This window comes from Erigeron canadensis, chromosome 6, assembly GCF_010389155.1.
Source record: "Erigeron canadensis isolate Cc75 chromosome 6, C_canadensis_v1, whole genome shotgun sequence".
In the NCBI taxonomy this organism is placed as follows: Eukaryota; Viridiplantae; Streptophyta; class Magnoliopsida; order Asterales; family Asteraceae; genus Erigeron; species Erigeron canadensis.
The window spans coordinates 5190184-5203967 of NC_057766.1; the positions used below are offsets into that span (position 1 = coordinate 5190184).

The following is a 13784-nucleotide window of genomic DNA, read 5'->3' on the forward strand; positions in this document are numbered from 1 at the left end:
TGTAGAACCCCTTACATCTTGTTTTTTTAATCCATAAAACGCATGGGGGGCCAAACATTTATAGATTTATTACAAAATTAGTATGTGAGGGGTTCTATACCCAAGTTTGGATGTCTAACAGCCACTTACTACATTTTCTCATCAAACTAAATGGACCAAATTTGCAAATTATTTAGAAGCAAAGGAACCAAAATATCAAAGTAAATGGACTAAACTTACAAGTTATTTAGAAACCAAAGGAGCTTATATCCAAAATATCAAACTAAATGGACGAAACTTGCAAGTTTTTATAGAAGCAAAGGAACCAAAATATCAAACTAAATGGACTCAAAGCAAGGACTTGGACTTGACAAACTGTGAGAAATGTCTGTAACAGTAACGTTAACAACAACCACCACTTTCAATCCTGTCTCCTCCTTCTATACCCTGCAGCATACCCTTTTCCCTATTTCCACCAATTTCCCAGTAAACTTTCTCTTAATTCTTGATAACCTTTATATAATACATACATATGTATCTATCATTTCTCTTTTGTATCTATAATTTTGATACATAAAATGAAATGAGTGTTATTGTTATTTCAGGTTGTTTATAATTCTCCATTGAGATATAATGGTGCAAAACTTCTGGGTTTTGTTCCTCATGCTATTACCTCACAAGACCAAGGTACATTTTAATATTTGGGCCTTTATATATATTATATATATATATATATAATGTTGTTTGATATTAGTAATTCTTTAATTAGGGTTCAAAGTTTATAACCTTAGACAATATTTAGTTAACCCTTTAGTTAGCAATTGTTTATTACATGTAATAGTTAATTCTAGTTTATTACTAACCCAAGACATCACACCAACAACAAAAATAAGATATTAATGCACCAAATATGTACTATTCAACTGGCACGGTACCACGTAAAGAGGCAGTTGTGAATAGTTTCCGAGATTTTCTCTTGAATTTTTTGATGGTTTTCGGGTTTAATGGATTACGTAATAGGATAGATGGGAAATTAGATGTTAATGGGTTAATTTTAGGGATAAGTACCTAAGAATGTAATGAAGTATACATGAATGCTTATGTTGTGTAATGAACTACTTAGATGTTTATTGTATGCAATGAACTTTTATTGGATGTATCCGGGTATATGTGGCAACCATATAAGTTGCCACTTGTAAGTTTTTGATTGGTCGGATACATCCAATAACCTTGATTTAATAGTTCATTACATAAAATAAACATACAAGTAGTTCATTACACAACATAAACATTCGTGTATAGTTAGGTACTTATCCCTTAATTTTAATCTGTACGATTACCGTCCAATGTATTTCATACTTTAAATCTATATTATAGTACAGAGAATTTACCCTTTCTCCTCTTAAAAAGTAGTGATATTGTTGGAGATATGTCACCACCGCCACATTGCATGGGTACCAAGCATTTACCCCACGATTGTATGTTTTTGTGTCTCAGTTGGGGATGACGATAACATGTTATACTCATACCGTTCTTCAAGATTCAACATTAGTAATAGGAATGTGTTCTCTTCCCTTCCACTAACCACTCAAAACTATCTGTTGTTGCTGCACTGTGCCGGTATCTTACTAGTATATTATACTTTGTAGAACATTTAGCTCCCTCATTTAATAGCTGTTAGAACTTAGAAATTTCAATATAGGCCCTTCAATACTTATTTGATGATGCCCATGTAGTATAGGATGTCCACTGCTGTTATGATCACCATCTTAATGTATAAGGAAAGTGATGATACTGATTGTCAAATTTAAGCCGATTATTTAGGGAAATAGAGAAAAAAAAAAGTCGCATTATGATGCAAGATTGCGGGAAATGGTTTATAATCCACATCTAAATTAAGCAAATATACTAAGTGTTCATACATGAAGCGTTATTGATTTTAATTGCAGGAGTTTTGGATTCTGAACTACATTCTGTACTTCAATTAGCTACTGGCTCTGAACTATATGAGGTGGAAAGAATTCTTTTTGGCACAAGGTTTAATCTCTTCACTCATTATTTGTGACAATTATATATCAATCTAACCATACTAATGCTCATGACTTTACAGATTAGCATTTCTGTATATTGTGGAAGAATCCCTAATAATGATTATAATCCTTTCAGTTACTTTAGTCCATTGTTAAAGTCCATAGCAAAGCCATCCAATATCGATTATGTCATGATTGAGGAAGACCCCAAAGAGAGAGAAGAGTTTATTAGCATATTGGAATCAAGATTCTTCTACCTCGCAGCTGATGCTCGATCTTCATTGAGGTAAGTAAGTGATGTCATACAAGTATTATTGCCACCTACTTTGTAAGTTTGTAACACACGTATGAAGTCAATAAGTCATTGCTAGGAAAATATGTGAAAATAATCTTCTGCTTAAGGCTAGTTAGTTAATTTTACTTTTATATTGAATATCAGTTTTCTGAAAATAATCCTTATATACTTACATGAGTATCTCCATCTGATTATTTTGACTTAAGTGCTGAAACTGATAATCGACATTTAAGGGTGAAACCCTTTTACTCAAAATAGATAATCACCTGTCAGATGCGGTTAAACGCGTATGAAAATACCCTATCATGGCAGCTACTATTTTATGTTTTTGTTTTGGATTAACGCTAATGAAATGTCTTATTGATTCATCAATTTGGGAACAGGGGTTGGCGGCCAACATATAGGAGTGTTTTGCTTGGTGTGAGAAAAGAATTAAAAATACCTTGTTCAACAAAATTGTCAACCGAAGATTTGGAAATAGAGATTTTCCTTCATTTGTTGCAGGAATACTCTAGGTAAAGTAGAAGTATTCTCCTACAAACTCTTTTCAAGAATATGTCGTCGTTTATTTAATTTGTTTGAGGCTTTCGTCGATCATTCTAATGAGGTAGGATTTCCAAAAATAATTCGCATACTCTTAAAGAGACTAAGATCAAAATTTATAAGGCGTAATTTGGTAATACAGTATCAATAAGGGAGCTATAGGATATCTAGTCTGTAGCGTGCTACTCCATAGTTAAAATGACTTCATGCTGGTTATGTGGTACAAAACTAAGAAATAGAATTGGGATGTTGATAAGAATAGTAAGCAATGATTGGTTGAAAGTACCATTTGCATCATGTGGAGAAAAACTGAACATTTGTTTATTGTCTAGTTAGGAATCCACTTAAACTTTACTCAAAATTATATCACATTCAAACAATGCATTGTTGATCTGTATAACTTTGAATCTTTTTCTTCAATCTGGACGAGATATTGCATATGCTGTAAACATAATCAATGGTGCTAAGCCTCGTTGACCCACTGGTAATCCCAAGATACATGATTCTACCTATTCCCGGATTACGAAATTTTAGAATATTTTCCTTTACTTTCTTTCAAATCGCATGAAATGAAATATTTTTCAAAATAAGTTTAAACTTTAAACTAAGATAGGGATTTCAAAGTAAGATAGGAATCGCAAAATTTTGGATTTTAATATTTTTAGGAGCCTTTAAAAATTGTAACTAGCAAAGCTATCCAAGTAACCATTTCAGAAACGAGAAAACAATTTAGCTTAATGAAAGTTCTAATTGACTGAAAGTTGCCTTTTAATCTTGAAATTAGTCTTGAATGTAAGTGATGACACTTACATGTTGACATTAATCCAACTAATGGCATTCAGCTATATTGGAATCCTTGCTGTCAGTACATATTAGATATTACTAGTCCCTTTCTTTGATTTACCCTCCATGCAATATTATTAGTTTGTTAGAAGATAATTTATGGTAGTGCTTCTGAAAATAATTAATTCTCACTTACCTAGCCAAGATTTTCAAAAGGGTTAAAAAGTCAAATTACGTGAACTGAATCCTGAATTAGTTTAGGCTACCTTTAGGTATACTGCTTTAGCTAAAGTTACCCATCCAACGTTATTCACAAAAACCAAAAAAAGTTAGCTAATAAACACTTAGACTTGTAAAACTTTGTATCGGTGCAATTATTAAGTAGACGAGTTTCTGTAGAAAATGGAATACTGGGATATGGTAATAAAGTATATGCTAAATTTTATTCAGAAACGTATTATTTTTACAAAGAGAAGCCATTCCAGAAACATCTGCTGATAAGAGGTGGCCATTTTGACCTTGTTATTATTGGAAGGTTGATTTGGGTCATGTTCTATTCTTAGCAAGTCAATGTGTATAGATGAAAAAGCAAAATAGTACCCAAGTGTTTTGTAATGCAAAATACCATGTAATTCCATTTTTTTTTTATAAAACTAAGTAATTCAATATATGGTATTTTAAATCATGTGAAATACCCTTTTAATCTGTGAAGAATTAACGTTATTGGACAACTTTGTATTCTGGGTCAACCTATTCTGTTTCGACCAGCTCTAAACATGACCCATTTTGATGTCTTACCCAACCCAACCTTTTTGACGCCTTTACTTGATCCATGATATCTTTGAAATTCATGTATTTTATCATGTGACATTCTTCTTTCATAAAAATTGTTGCAGTGAAGGTTCGGGAAGCTTAAAACGTGCTTCTAATAGTCATGGCAGTCTAGAAGTTGGCTTAAGTTCATGGAAGTTACAAGCTTTTGCTGCTTTAGGACGTGGGGCAGAAGAGTTTTATGCAACAATTCTGAAGGTTTTGCTTAGTTTCAAATTTTTTTCATTAGCCCATTTCATCATCCATTGCATTTGTTTCTCTGCACATCAGCAACATGTTATAATTAAATACTTAAGAAAGTTACCGATTTGAGGAATGTGTCACAACTTTCTTAATATAGCTTAGGAATAACTATGAATACTTTAACCATCATGATGATTGATTTTAGATACATATGTTCTTATAATTGGATTTGGGATAATTAACTCGGGACTGTTTTATATCATTATTAATCGACTTGGGATACATGTGCTCACTATTGTTGAATCATGCCCAATGTTATTTGTAAAGTCTGTTTGGCCAAAAGATGTTTATATGAATGATTAATTGTAATGCTTGTCTTCTAGGGCGGAGGTATGCTTACTTTGGGAAGACTATACAATTTGGTAAGAGATTGCTCATAGATATATTTTCATTATTATCGATTCCCAAGTTGAAGAAGTGAGCATAATCCCATGCTGTGATAGATATCAAGAAAATTATCAGGAAAGGTTTTCTTGGAAGCAGCCAACTATCAAATAAAGAAGGAAGTTCTCAAGGAGGTAAAGCTTGACTGAACTATTAAATATGATACATGTTTTCTTATTCTATGGTCTCAAAATGCTATAATTGGTCATCTGGATTTTAAATTGAAATGGATCACTCACTACAATAAGAAGTAGAATCATAACTCAAAGAAAAAAATAAATCTTTATACTAATGAATAACGACAATCCTGGTATAACTGTTTAGATTTGAGTGTGTACAAACACAGATCATGTAAACTGTTTCTTTAGCATGGAAATTTTAGTGAATTGTGAAAGCCGGTATGGCAGTATCTAAGGCTAAACACATGTTATTCAAGTAGCCATTAGGTTTTAGAGACGTCATTCTTTCCCCTTTCTACTTGTTCTTGCTTAAAAAAATTTTAATACTTTTTTCTCAACCCTTGTTCAACTTGAATTACAGACAAATATTTGATCATTCGCGTTTGTCTATCAGAAAAAGTTCCTTTTTGAATCTTTATAAAGAAAGCTCATTGTGTTTTTACATGCTACAAATCTTTCTTTGCTTCACGTATATATCATATTTTATGCCATGATTGTTTTCAGGGTGGACGGCTGGCAGCTATTAACTTGGAATCAAGGGCAGCTTTACTTGCAGCAAAGCAGGTGAGCAAAATTTTCTGCATAACATATTACATACGCATCAGTCTTTTTGTAGGGACAATTGCATATATCCCTAAATACATTTTCAAAATTACAAATATCCCCAACTAAAAACTTAAATAACAAATATACCCATTGGCCATTATATCTATTTTATCTATTCAAAATTACAAATATCCCCATGGTCAAAGACCTTACCAATGGACCACCAACCCCATTGGCCATTATATCTATTTTATCTATTTTATCAAATAGATTTTATAACATGACCATTATACTCTTTTCTATTTATGAATTTCAACTCAATCATTCTCCCACTAAAGTCCATATGTATATAACAGAGCGAGACTCCAAATGTATTTATTTTTTTAAAAACCACAAATAAATAAAGTCAACAATAATGCAAATCAAAATCCATAACTTCTGAGGTTATTATTGACAAAACTTATTAGAAACCATGTGAATACTGTTGGAAATATCACTAAAAAATCACTAGTCTTTTCTTCCATTGCTTAATATACATATATCAAGTACTAATAAGATTGAATGAGATGCTATATAATATACATCACAATTAGTATTCTATCTAATAAAAATAATACTTTTTATGAATTTGATCATCTCACAACTGAAAAATAGATTACCGTCATAGTTAATACATGACAATGGACAAACCAACTTCTGGCATATAACTGGGATAATGTGAATAAGAAAGATGCATCTAACAAGATTTTTTCGCATAAAAACCTTTCTATTCCTCCTATGTTATTGCCATTTCTGTACATTCAGTGTACTATACGGATAGAGGAATACATAGAGTTGAACATAGTAAAAAAGAAATTTCTACAAAGATAATAATATTATAATGTTATTACCATAGATAAGTTCATTAGCAGATTTAGCTAAAAGATGCCAGCTATGCAGCATGCAATTCCATAGAACGTGAAGGGACAAAAGGTGAACCAATTAAAAAAAAAATCAATACACTGATATTTATGCTCCAACTTCAGGAGTTCTGTAATAGGTTTACTTTTTTAATATATGTAGAGCCCTTATATGTATCGTTTCTTAGGGACTAGGGTCTGTATCATATGATGGGTCATGTCCCATTTTTGTGATCTATATAGACGGCACGTTCACATTAATTTGCTGGTATAAAGTTTATAAAAGAATATCAATTTTCCACAAATGAAAAGCTGTCGTATTGGAGGGGCCAAATCTGAAGAATTTTACAAAGATCTATTTCGTTCATTCTCTTTATAACTGCATATTAATCATAAATTGATGAAGTTATGAAGATTTGCTGATAATTTCATTATGGTTACTGTAAACAGGGGCTAGCTGGTGCAGCATCCCGATATCTTGGCGTTAGGAGCATAATGGTGCTACTTGGTCCAATGTATGTGTATTCCTCCTATACACTAATAGTTTTTATTTCCTCTTTATTAGAAAACTATAACTTATAATTGATTGAAATAGTTTTGTACTTGAACTATCAGCTAATTTGATAATGTCAAGCAGGCCTTCTTGATATTTTATTAGAAAAAGCATATGATGAATTTTTGCCGAGTCTGTGTTTAATTATTCATTGTGGATTAATTGTTTAAAAGACATCCAAGTGTTTCTGTATTTGGAGCAGAATAGTCATGCATACTCTGAGCATAAATCAAGTTTTATTCTTTAACACCCAGTGGTTCTAAACCATGGTGAACTACATTTGCACAGGCTATGGGGAACGTTTCTGGCAGATGTTGTCATTCAAATGCTTGGAACAGATTATGCAAGAATCTTGCGTGCAATCTATGCATTTGCACAGGTACACATTCTTATCTTGCAAACAATCTTCTGATCCAGATACATGTGTGATCTGAAAAACATCACGGATATCACTTTTGAGTTCAGAAGTAGTTATTTTTACCAGAGATTTATATTGTTGAATGAAATTAGCATTGCCCAAATGACGTTAAGACTATATTTTAGGGGACATTTTACAAATTTGGTGCTGAAATTGTGGGAGTTGTCTTGACCTAAATGGGTCAATTGCCATAGGTAGCAATGTACTTTGATTTATAGTATTTTTTTGGTATAAGTCTTAGCTAAACTGTTGTACATATCATAACTTCTGGCGGTATACCTGTAAATGCTGACATGGTTGAGTGGTTGTACTCTGCTATTAAAATTTGAATGGTTTTTATAATGGTAATTGAGAATTGGATGGTATTTTTATAACGGTTTATGAACACTTGCATGGCTTTGTAATGATTATTGAAGTCCAGTGACCAAATTAACAACTGTATGAAACTACAGGGCTATTTCTTACTAGTTTATCAAACAAGAATCATGACTTTGTTAGATAAGATAGATAGTAATTATAATGGGTTTCATAAAACCACATTACTAAAATGATTTAGGCGACTTTTGGCCTGTTTAACATTTTCGACACTTCGATCCCTGTGATGCAGTTAAAGTTTACCTTTTCCTTTTCACTTTCTTTTTTACTTTGGATCTACTTGTTGGCCCCAAATCTGATGGTAAAATGTAAATCATATTGCTTATTTCCCTCACATGATGGTTTTAATTGATGCCTCAACTCTACTGAATAATGGTAATTTGCATACTTCAGATCAGAATCTCACGAACATACAGGTTCCCTTCTGATGGCAGCTGAGGATACTCACTTTCTTCAGTGGTACCGTGTTGTATCATTATGTGTACATAGTTACATACATTGTTGTAGTATGAGATGCGGATAGCTTAAACCAAAAAGTTCAGTTGTGTATTTTGACCCTTAAGATCGGCATGATCAATAGAATACTGTTTATTCCACATCATTTCAAGATCTTAAATTTTTTGCAACAAAATGCAGTGAATATCAATGGTTTTTGTCAGAGGTGGCAAACAAAGCGGGTTGGACAGGTTGGGTAATAAGTGAAACGGTATTCAGTCTGGGTTCAGTTTGACCGGAAAACATTTTTCATGTCAACTTTTAATTTGTATTTAAATAGTGTTGTGTTGTAAATCTATGAAGAGGTTTTCAGCAGATTATCACATCAAGTCTACATTGAATGTATTATGTTATTAATTAAAAGTGAATTTTAGATAAAGGTGTGATCAGTATGATGTTGGGGATCAAGGGAAGAGGGAGTGTGTTCAGTACGATAGCAGCGTAATGCTGACGTTATATTTTCTTTCAGTTTGATAGGATATGAGGGTTGAGTATCCTCTTATTCAACACCCAAGAATATCACATTCATTAGTTGACAAATGATTGCTATATATGTATGTATTATCGTTAGTTCATTACAAATATATATGTTTTTATTTTTCCATTTCTACCAATTCTACGCTGCAAAAATAACTTACAACAAGGTATAGAATATCGACGGGCATGGCTAAACCCGGCCCTTCTTAAATCGATCCGCAATTTTCTTACAGAAGAATATTCTAAGACATGAGAAGCAATGACGGATAATCACATTCCCGGAATGTCAATCCAATGCAATTCAAGTTCAATTTCTCCAGATTCAACATTCCGTAATGTAATAAGCATATGTTGAACAATCTTACCATCATTCCAAGTAATACAACTTTCTTGGGACAAACAGTTTGCATCTGAAGGCTTAATCTTGTTTAGAATAGCGCCATTTTGTACCGTGTCTGGATCTGGATTCATCTTTTGTGCATCAAGAAAAGGTTTAATGTCAATTGCTGCATCTCCCATCTCATCGTCCCTGGTAAATGTGTCATGATCGAACACCATCTGCAATCACATATTTAGAAATGAGAAATGTATCATCGAACTGGAAGTATGAATGTTGGCATTTGTTGCTGTTGTTCTAAGGCCTCCATTTTGAATAATGTAATGGAATGACTTAAGTGGTGGTCTGGTATCCTTGGACCGAATGTCACTTGGTAAAGTTATTTTAATTGGGCTTAGCTCAATTGGCATTAAGAGATCTTGTCTTTTATTCACAAGTCAAAAGAGTTAAAGAGGTCGTCTTTTATTTGGTAGGTCGACCTATAAATATACTTGCAATCAAAAAAAGATTTGCAAATACTTACTCTTTAACTATGTTTCGTAGAATCCTAAGTTATAAAGGTCAATTATAGTTTGTCATTTTACTTCTTTCTTGTTTTGATAAAGGTAGATCAATAGGAACCCATTAATTGTCGCATGTACCATGTTTTGATAAAGGTAGATCAATAAGAACCCATTAGTTGTCGCATGTACAACATTATTACCTACACATAACCCCTACAAGCCTTTGTAAAAAGTGTTTGTATGGACGCTAGTAAAAAGTTCAAGTATGATCTCATCCATGGCACCTTCTATAGATGTCAACTCAATAAAAGTTATACATACAATAATAATATATAAAAGTCGAATTCACACGAACATTTTGAAATTTTGACTAAAGTTGAATACAGTTAGAATCACTTGACCCAAACTTCAAATATAAGCATACTTATAGAGAAGGTTGATATTTAACGAATGATGGATACATACCAGATCAACAGGAAGATTAGGATTATCGATGGATAGAGTCAAGTCTTCTTCCCACACAGGGTTGAGGTCTCTATCAATTATGTGAGTCTTTAGTCTCTATATCAGATTATCAGAAACAAATATTAGGCCAAATTTCATGATAAATAAAAAGATAATCAAGTAACATACAAGCAAGTTTGAATATTAAGATGAAATAATGAACAAAATTGTGAATAACTTCCATTAGCAAGATATTCACCCAAATGGTAAACCAAACAAATCCATCACTAATTAACTAGCTAATTAATGATTGTAACATATCTTAACATTGTAATTATGCAGATGAGTAATAAATAAACGTAATTTTGTTAAGAGAAGGATAGTTAGGGAGGGATTGTAGATAACCTGTTCGCCCATTCTGATAACGCAATAAGGATCGCTAGAACGAAAATCACGAATGGCAAGATTTATACCTCTTTTCACCCTAATTCTAAGAAGACCCAACAAATTATCCATTAATAATTTAGGAACACAATTATGATTAGATCCCAAAAACCTATATGTTCTTGAAATCTCTCTTTACTAAAACCGCCCATGCATACAATTATTATATATATCCCAAACTCAATGTATATTCAAAAGAATATAATGACAACCCAAAAGATGCAAAATGATGATCACAAATTATGTAAAATCTTGTTATTCGAATATATTGAATGAAAAGTACATGCATATAGGGTTTGTGTTTTCAGGGAATAGTGTGTTGTTGATATTTGTTATATTATATCACACGTGTAGATGTTTGTTACCATCGGTTCCTATATATATGTTCGAAATTGAATTAATGAACCTTTTGTTAGATTTTAAGAGATATGGAATGTTATTTGTGTGATACATGTTTCTTTTTGAAAATACGACTAATAGAATATTTATGCCAAAGTAGGCGAATATAATTGTAACCATTCAATGGGTATACTCACAACACCATACATGCTTAAGGTTTTATACTCTATTTATATAAGTGGTTAAAGTAAATTAATGAAAGAAGCTAAATTATAATAAACATTAATGATAAATATAATAATATATGTTTGTTATATTTTAAGAAATCCATTAAAATCGGAACTTGTAGGCATAGTGAACGATGACAAATAGCCTTATGATTTCGGATCGTATACTCAAATTTTTTAAGTCTTCATGTTAATAAATTATTATAATTAATATAAGTAATAGGAGCTGAAGAATTGAAAAAGAAAAATAGACAATCTATTAATGAGAAAACGACCAATCAAATAAGGTTATAATATATTTTGTATTAATAAGTCAAGAGTTAGAGTTTGATTCTAAGTCTAATAAGAAAATAGAGTTTATATACAACTTAAAAAGCTAATTTAACAAAATAAATAAATAAAAAAGACACGTATCAATCAAGAATTACGCCACGTGTCATTTTAAGAATATGTCAGTCATGTTTTAGTTTATTGGTAGATATGAGAAAATGTTATAAATGGTCCATGTGGTTGTTCATTTAAACATTTTGCTCCCTGTCAAATTTTTTCGTTGCTAACCGTCCCTTGGTTTCCATTTTCATTGCTAAAGATCCCTAACACTAACATCTGTTAATTTTGTCTCGTTAGTGAGGGTATAATCGTCTATTTAAGTCTCTAACACTCATTCCTTCTTTTTCCATTTCTTTTTAGGGAAAATGTTGGGTAAAACATGCAGTACCTATCTTAGGTAAAGCAGGAGAGGATTATGTAAAATTCAGGAAGAGGTTATGTAAAATTAAGGGGGGGCTATGTATGTTTATCAAATTCAAAGGTTTAATTTGTAACTTTTTTTTTTAAATGGTAGTACCTAAGCTTAGATAAAGTCTATAATACGGATCATTTTCCTTTTTTTTTTCAGATCTAACAACAAAATCAAAATATTTCATACACATACCCAATCCCAAATCAATACCATATTAACACACACACACACACACACACACACACATATATATATATAGGGGGACAATCAAATAAGAACAGTTTTAAAATAACAATGGTGAGAACACTTAAAAAACATCATTTTGATGCATTAAAAGTCCATAAAATTTACATAGTGCATAACTAATTATCATTATTTAAGTGTTTAACAACACATTGATCTGTCAAAATCGAAAAAATCACGTTTTTTTGGTGGATGCATTATTTTGAACATCCAAGATGGATGCACAAAACAAAAAACATGGTTTTCTTGATTTTGACAGGCCAATGTGTTGTTATACATTTAAATAATGATAATTAGTTAAGCACTATGTTAGTTTTATGGACTTTTAATGCATCAAAATGATGTTTTTAAAGTGTTCTCACCGTTTTTATTTTAAAATTGTTCTCATTGGAGTGTTACCCTATATATATATATATATACATGCAAATTTATCATGCTTATTTATTTGAACTAGAATCAAAATTAAATCCACTTAAAAAAAAAGTCAAACCATAAAGATCTCATGAGTCCATAAAAGATCAATAGTGATTATATGTTACATCATAAAGGATCTCATGAGTCTCACGAGTCCACTGCGTATCTAAAATCTAATTCCTCACATATGGACATTTACGGCATGTTGGAATTATATGTAAAGTCTTCACATGCTCAATGTTGGAATCATATGTAAGCTTCAATATTATGATTATTTACGACATGTTTTTTATTTTATGTATGCATAACACATTAACTCATATAATGAAATCTACAGCTACATTGGAGCCCCAATCAGAGCAACAATAAGATTTAAGAATTCCAAAAAATGGCCTTAATTCAACATATTTTAAGAAAAATAATATTGATAAAACAATAAAATAAAATAATATAATATATATAAAACCAAGTAAAAGATTTAGAACAAGACTCAACTATACCCGAATGAACAAAAATTTCTTTTTTGTTAATTAAAAGTATGAAATTAACAAAACTGAAGAACAATATTATATACTAACGAAAACCCTAGAATCACCACCATCGTTGGTCAAGAAAGATTTTGGGGGTTTGAATTAAATCATTAACGTTAGGTTTTGACTTTTGAGTGATTAAACGAGTTGAGTTTTGTTGAGTGATTCAAGCTCCTGGCTTTTTTCTTTTAATAAAGAGAAAATATACGTATATAAAGATGTATTGGTTTCAGAATTATATACCTCTATTATTAAGAGGTGACAAATGATGAACACTAAAATTGATGAACAGTGCGCAGTACTAGCCTGCTTATTTATTACCTGCTTATTTATTACCGTTTTTTAGAAAAAACGTATATATTTAATATGTCAAAGGGTTTATCGTATTGGTTTTATCTACAGTTCTTTTATCTCTATTTTTCATTTGGCTTATCCATATTTTTTATAAATTTTGTTTTTTGTTTTATCCCGTATTACCTTTTGGATTTTACCACGTTACAACCCTTTTTGGTTTTTCTTACGCAACTGTGT

The 13784-nt window shown here is 31.5% G+C and overlaps 2 protein-coding genes across 3 annotated transcripts; one reads left to right on the forward strand and one right to left on the reverse strand.

Moving 5' to 3' along the window:
• The first annotated feature begins 332 nt into the window (after positions 1-332).
• Positions 333-8654, forward strand: LOC122603578. 2 transcript variants are annotated; one of them, XM_043776316.1, is made up of 12 exons: positions 333-465; positions 585-666; positions 1929-2016; positions 2146-2295; positions 2688-2819; positions 4527-4659; positions 5028-5066; positions 5148-5222; positions 5772-5831; positions 7163-7227; positions 7554-7644; positions 8452-8654. In XM_043776316.1, the coding sequence occupies exons 1-12, from the start codon at positions 364-366 to the stop codon at positions 8494-8496; spliced, it is 1062 nt and encodes a 353-aa protein (XP_043632251.1). In that variant the 5' UTR covers positions 333-363; the 3' UTR covers positions 8497-8654. The 2 variants fall into 2 exon arrangements, with proteins under 2 accessions (XP_043632251.1, XP_043632252.1); XM_043776317.1 differs by having other exon boundaries at positions 8475-8654.
• Positions 8655-9128: 474 nt separating this feature from the next.
• Positions 9129-10950, reverse strand: LOC122605456 (protein C2-DOMAIN ABA-RELATED 4-like). Its single transcript, XM_043778408.1, has 3 exons — positions 10720-10950; positions 10336-10431; positions 9129-9588 (listed from the first exon to the last, which is right to left on the reverse strand). The coding sequence occupies exons 1-3, from the start codon at positions 10828-10830 to the stop codon at positions 9301-9303; spliced, it is 495 nt and encodes a 164-aa protein (XP_043634343.1). The 5' UTR covers positions 10831-10950; the 3' UTR covers positions 9129-9300.
• Positions 10951-13784: the final 2834 nt, after the last annotated feature.

Excerpts from the sequence above, each read along its gene's own strand:
- LOC122603578 (XM_043776316.1), top strand. The coding sequence starts at position 364 with ATGTCTGTAACAGTAACGTTAACAACAACCACCACTTTCAATCCTGTC. Across the intron at positions 2,296-2,687 it reads GATGCTCGATCTTCATTGAG|GGGTTGGCGGCCAACATATA; the intron begins GTAAGTAAGTGA and ends ATTTGGGAACAG. Across the intron at positions 5,223-5,771 it reads AGAAGGAAGTTCTCAAGGAG|GGTGGACGGCTGGCAGCTAT; the intron begins GTAAAGCTTGAC and ends GATTGTTTTCAG.
- LOC122605456 (XM_043778408.1), bottom strand. The coding sequence starts at position 10,830 with ATGGATAATTTGTTGGGTCTTCTTAGAATTAGGGTGAAAAGAGGTATA. Across the intron at positions 10,432-10,719 it reads TTATCAGAATGGGCGAACAG|AGACTAAAGACTCACATAAT; the intron begins GTTATCTACAAT and ends AATCTGATATAG. Across the intron at positions 9,589-10,335 it reads CTAATCTTCCTGTTGATCTG|ATGGTGTTCGATCATGACAC; the intron begins GTATGTATCCAT and ends ATGTGATTGCAG.